We start from the raw sequence: 6,707 nt of genomic DNA on the forward strand, positions 1-6,707 counted from the left end.
AGTAAATAGATTTATAAAAAATAAATTATTTTTTAATATTTAATAATATCTTAGAAAATAAGTTAGAAATATTTTATAATGTTTGTTTATGTCATTAAAAGTAAGATGAAAAAAAACTTATTAGTGTTTTAATTTTTTTTAAATTTATTTAAAATGTATAAAACATTAAATATAATTATTTTATCGTATAAAAAGTGTAATGGTAAAAACATTTATTATAATATCATATTATATAACTTAACTATATATATATATATTTTAAATATAACATTATAGGTATATAACCTTGTAAGATATTTTTAAGTAAAATCTATTAATTTTTTTTAAGAAAAAAACCTCAAAACAATTTTTTTCTCTATATTGAAAAAGTCAAATTAGTTAATGATATTAAGTAAGAGTTAGATATTTCATTTTTTTAATATAATGAAGATTTTGTATTAGAAATAAATAAATACAAGAATATTTTTATGGATTTTTTTTGGATAAAAGATTTTTTTTAAGGGGATTTAGCTAATTATCTCTTTAATATTATACATATCATTTAAACATTAGAAACTAAATATAAATATTTTATATCAAATATAATCATATATAAATATTAAATCTTGATGTCATACATGTGCATATTAATTCAAATTAACAAACATATATATTAAACCATATAACAAACATAAATATACTTGTAAAATAACAAATATAGAATTTTTTTTTATCTTAGGAAAACTATCTTAACAATTATACCTACAGTAATATTAGTTCATAAAATCTTCAACCTAATTTTTTCTCCAGTAAGCAATTTCTGTCATAAAATGTTTTTGCTAACATATATATTATTTAATGTATTTGAAAGTGTGGTTATTATTTTTTTAAGTATTTTTTATTTAAAAATATTTAATATATTTGAAAGTATGGTTATGATTTTTTTAAAGTGTTTTTTACTTAAAAAATTGTCAATAATATTTTTTTATTTTTTAAAAATTATTTTTAAAATCTGTATATCAAAATAATCTAAAAACATAAAAATATATTAATTTAAAATAAAAAATATTTTTTAAAAAAATATTTTTGAAACAGAATAACAAATAATAACTTATCAAAAACATCACTAAAAAGAATTTCATTAAAACTTTTTGTTTTTATTATTTATCTATATAGCCTATTAACATGAAGTTAATTTTTAAATTGGTAAGGCAACATCTCTAATATTTTCAAATAATTTTTTAACTAAGATCTTCTTTATATGTATGATTTTTTATTCTATGTTACCTTTTTTGAGCACTACATAAAAGACATCTTTCTTTGATTTGAAATTTTTTTATATTCATTATTATTTTTCAATGTAATTTTTTTATATTTATTATTATTTTTAAATGAAATAGATTGAACAATCGTATTCTCTTCCAAGTTATTGTTAACCTATGAAAAGTGAGAAAATTATTTCATAAAGCCTGAATTATCCGCATTTAACTTAAATACAAGATGACCAAACAATACATTGAGCTTCTACATCTTGTCCTCTGTCTTCCAGCAACATTTTTATCTCCTGTTAGGATCTAGTTAACTATCCTTTCTTTTCATCTCTTGATTGCAGATAAATCCTATGTGAAGATAAATACTCCCAGAACAAACTGAATCAAAGCACCCACAGAAAACTCATTTCAAAGCTGGAAAGCCATTTTATGAACATCAATTCCCTCTCTCTGCTTAATTACACAACCACTTTAGTCACCCCTCTTTGGTTTTTGAGCACACCAGCTCCCTGCACAAACCCACAAACAACTTAAATATTCATCGAACCAATTCAACTCGACACCAAGTCGCCCAAACTACATCCCCACCGTTAATAACATCCAATCCCCTGACTTAAACCTGTAAAATCTCCATCACCCAAACCAAGAGAACCCAACACCATCACCAACATTCGCACCAGCCAGCTCTCTTCTCTACGGGCCTTAGCAGTTATTAGCGACCACAACAGCAACTCTCCACTACTACAACACCATTATCAGCCTTGTTAGCAGGCAACATGGGGTGATGTGACTTTCTTTCCTTCTTCGACAGCGAGCAACAACATGGAAAGGATATAATGAGATATTTAAGGATACATTTAATTGTAATTTTTCATTAAGGTTTCTTGTTGAGTTGACGAGAATTTATTTGATTTCCTTTTCTTTTATGGTTTGCAAACTGGGAATTAGAGGAAAAAGGATAGAAGTAAAAAAAAAAAAAAGATGAAGATGAGGTTCTTTTTCTCAATATAATTGCCAAGAAAGAGAGGAATTAAAGGATTAATATGACAGAAGATGTGATGACTAACTTTTTTTTTCTAGTCATTCGGCTAGTGAGGGATCAGATGTGAAGGGAAGGTGGTGGCTAGGTTTGGTGCTCGGGGGAAGAAGATGCATGGAGTGACAACTAGGGTCATGTAAGGGAAAAAGATGAACAAGGTGTTTTTTTTTCTTTTCAATTGAGATTATAATATGGAAAAGTTTTGAAGTTATTAAATAGAAATAATTATAATCTCGAAAATAATTAGATTTTTTTTGTTGATTTTTTTAGAATATTAAATGTTAATATACCTATAAAATTTATGATATAAAATATAATTTTTCAAATTATAACATATAGTTATAATTATAATATGAATTAAATTATAGAAAGGTAAGGGTAATTTTTATTTTTTTACTAAATTATCAATAATTATCCTAAAATTTATGAAAAACTTAATTTAGCTTTTTATTATTATTTTTTATTTAAATATTTAATTCTTATCTAATTTGATATAAAATCCAGATCGAAATCTCAAAATAACAGATTATTAGATTAAGTTTTCAAGAAGGGTAGCGTGACAATAAAAAATTTGAGATTTATACGACAGGTCTCGAGTTCAAATTAAGATATATATCTCTAAACAACCAAAATTTTATTTGTTTATCTAAAATCACAAGGTATACTTCTCAAGAAATGGGATTTCTTCAAATAAAAAAAAAGATTAATAAAATAACATGTTACATAAGCTAAATTTAATAACATAGATAAAATAGGGGTCTATAACAAAACAAAATCAAAATCCGGGGACCAAGTTCAATTTGACTCAAATTCAGGATAATTCTGAATAATTAAAGGTGCTGTTTTTAATCTTTTAAAGTCCGTGCCTTTATAGCTTTACTTTAATTCATTGGACAATCTTGAACGATTCCGAATCTTTCATAATCAAAGCGTCATATATTTCTTGAATTTGGGAGATTCGCTACTTTCTCATAGATATTAAACCGGATCTTTTAAGCATTCAATGCTAACATGGTTGAAGATTTACCAGAGTTCAAGCTGGAAAGCAACTTTTTCTACAGATTGGTGCTGCTGGACATTGCTGCTTAATTTTATAAGGGTTGGGAGGAAAATGCAAGGATCATGTGTTCTTCTATTAAAATAATAACTTCACTTTTTATATTTTACTAAATGAAAAGTTGTTTTTCACCATTCCCTACATTAAACTAGAGGAGTTTACTTGGAAATGAAAAACACACTCGAGTTCTTCATGGGTTTCTGTGTATGTTATCTTGTTTCAGTTGCCAAAGAAGCAGTGTCCATGGCAAAGATTAGTTTAGATTTGTCGTTTTTATTCACTAATCCTCTTATCATAAACAAAACTTGATATGTTTTCAATACTAAAATTCAAAAGTTCACCAGTGTCTCATTAGATTTTTGTTTGATTTACAATTTATTTGGGATTGATTATGGGAAAGATTATTTTTTTAAATATTTTTTACTCAAAAATATATTAAATTAATTATTTTTAATATTAGTACATTAAAACAAACTAAAAATACAAAAAAAAATTAAAACAAAAAAAATTAGTTCAATCCGACTACAAAGCTTTGAAGATTGATGTAATTGTAGTTGTGGCTACTGGAATGATCGTGGGTATAAGTGTAAATGCAGTTGTAATTGTGATTAAAAAAAAAAGTTGCTTGATATGAACAATAAAAAATGAATTTATATTAAAATTAATTAAAAATATTTATGTAAGATATATGTATAAAATCATTTTAAGAAAATAGTGTAAGTAAAATTTATAAGTTGAAAGTTGAAAATTTTAACCTTTGATTAAGTTTTTGTTTGATATGGTTTTTGTAAATTGGTTTAAATTTCTTACCTATAGAAAAATCATAAACAAGTTTGATTAGAATTAATTATTAGCTTAAATAAAAAAAAATTATTACAAAATTGAGTCAAAATTCTAATTTAATAAAAATTAAGATTATGTTTATATATATATATATATATATATATATTTGTTATAAATAAGTTATATTAAATGTTTATCAATTATTTATGAAAGAATAAATTGAGATTAATTGACATGATTCCTGGCTTTACCATGATGAATTAGTTCCCTTTACTTTTGAAGTTGGAGGTGGCATTTTAAAAGTATTTTAAAAAAAATTTAAATTTATTTATTTATTTTAAATTAATATATTTTTAGTAATTTTAAATTATTTTAATATATTGATATTAAAAATATTTTTTAAAAAATAAAAAATATCATTAACATAAAAAATTATTTAAAAAAAATCATAAATACACTATAAATAATCATTATTCAAGCATCTATCTTATAATTAGTTATGTGAATCTATCTTGTTTATAGTTGTCCTCAAACCATGGTATGGTACCTACCTCCCTGGATTAAAATAGGAAGAAGAAAACAACTGTGACATTACAGTATATAACATGACAGCTTACCAATGGGCCTTTGGAGCCAGGTCTATAAACAGTTGATTTACACCGTTCCACCATGGCAAATTTGCCAGATCAAGAATAACTCGTGTACGCTCAAGATCATGCTGTGATACATGAATGCTAACAGACGAGTCGTGATATCATATATAGAGCGGGGGCCCATCATAAGGCATGCAGGATCTATAGAGAACCCTCCCCTCCTTCCACTACCTCAGTCAAATGCCTCATCTCTATTCACTCACTTGCTCAGGCGCTCTTCAAGGAAATCCCAACAGACTCCTTTCACCTCTCCTTCTCTCACAGACGCACTCTTAACAATCAACAATGTCCACTAACAAGAAAAAGCTCCTTTTCAAAACAGTCTCGGTGAACTTAGGCTGTAGCAGCTGCAAGAAACCAAAACTTTCCAATATATTCCAGCCAAAACCAAAACCCCAAACCCCCACTTACAGAAAACACAAGAAGGATCTCTACTGCTCCTCTTCTTCGACCTCTTCAACAAAAATAACCACAAACCAATCTCGAAACGACCATGAATATCATGACACCCCTTCCACTTTCTCTCCATCAGTGGACACACCACCGTATTTCTTCTCTGACACAGACAACAGCGGGACGTGTTCAAGAGCCGTGCGAGGATTTGGGCGTGTTGGAGGTGAAAGCGTTGCTGTTGAGAAAGATTCCGATGACCCTTATCTGGATTTTAGACACTCAATGTTGCATATGATACTGGAGAAGCAGATTTACTCAAAGGATGATCTTAGACAGCTCCTTGATTGTTTCTTGCAGCTAAATTCTCCTTACTATCATGGGATTATCGTTAGAGCTTTCACTGAGATCTGGAATGGAGTCTTCTCTGCGAGGTCTAATACCACTACAGGTTCCGAGAAGCAGCTGCATTATTACTATGGCTGCTAGTCACGTGACTTGTGAAAATGGTTCTTGCTGTTCTGCACGTGAACGTCTTGTCGGGGTACAAAATAATTCGTTTGTAGAATGAACGGTCGCATAATAAAGTGGAAGTCTTTTTTTCCTTGTTGACATGAAATTTTATGTTTTAGCGTAGGCATTCTGTGTATGTAATGGCAAAAATGTCGAAGAGACATTTCTAACTTTTGTACCTTTGTGGGTTTATGTAATGACAAAAGCACAAATATTGGAGTCGTAGAATCTTATCTAACCTAGCTAGTTGCAAATCCAACTGTTAATATCTCATGTGTAATAAGCTGTGAATAAATAATCTAAGCACAACGCATAAAACAAAATGTGGGTTTTACTGGAACACTAGATAGTTTACAATGGACATGTGGTAAAATTATATTATATTTTTGGCTTTTCCCCTTTCTCATTGTTTTTGCCAATTTTTTTACAATAAAAATAAGGTTTTTTTTTTTAAAAAAAAAAGGCTTTTAAATAGTAATTTTTGCCCCCAATAAGGTTTTTTTTTTTAAAAAAAAAAAGGCTTTTAAACAGTAATTTTTGCCCCCATGATCAAAACATCAGGTTGTTGATGAAGGCAGGGGCGGACCTAGGAGGAGGCAGTCAAGCAGGGCCTGCATCCCTACAAGCTATTTTCATCTTCGCCCCTGGATGAAGGGTTTTTTTGGTTTTTCCCTTCGTTACAATATTTTATTGATCCTAGAAAAGTTAAAAAATAAAGTTTGTATTTGTGGTTATTTTTATACCTTTACATGAGTTTTTTTGGGTTTCTTTTGCTTTTGATATTAAATTTAAAAGGATAATGTTATTCATTTTTTTAAATAATTTTATTGTTTATCCTTTTGCAAAAGTTTTTTTTAATATTAGTTTTGTGATTATTCTTAATTTTTTTATGAATTTACTCATGTCTTATTGCATGCTTTTTTTATGCAATTGTTTTTAAAATTTTTATGTTTGATTTCTAAAGATATTTATTTTAATTTATCTATATTTTTTTTGTTTTATAGAAATAAATTTTATTTTTA

The 6,707-nt window shown here is 27.4% G+C and overlaps 1 protein-coding gene across 1 annotated transcript; it reads left to right on the plus strand.

Annotated features, from left to right (window-relative positions):
- The first annotated feature begins 4,939 nt into the window (after nucleotides 1-4,939).
- Nucleotides 4,940-5,910, plus strand: LOC105139335 (transcription repressor OFP6-like). The gene has a single exon (XM_011045738.1). The coding sequence runs from the start codon at nucleotides 5,068-5,070 to the stop codon at nucleotides 5,659-5,661; it is 594 nt and encodes a 197-aa protein (XP_011044040.1). The 5' UTR covers nucleotides 4,940-5,067; the 3' UTR covers nucleotides 5,662-5,910.
- Nucleotides 5,911-6,707: the final 797 nt, after the last annotated feature.

Source organism: Populus euphratica, unplaced genomic scaffold (assembly GCF_000495115.2).
Source record: "Populus euphratica unplaced genomic scaffold, PopEup_1.0 scaffold177.1, whole genome shotgun sequence".
In the NCBI taxonomy this organism is placed as follows: Eukaryota; Viridiplantae; Streptophyta; class Magnoliopsida; order Malpighiales; family Salicaceae; genus Populus; species Populus euphratica.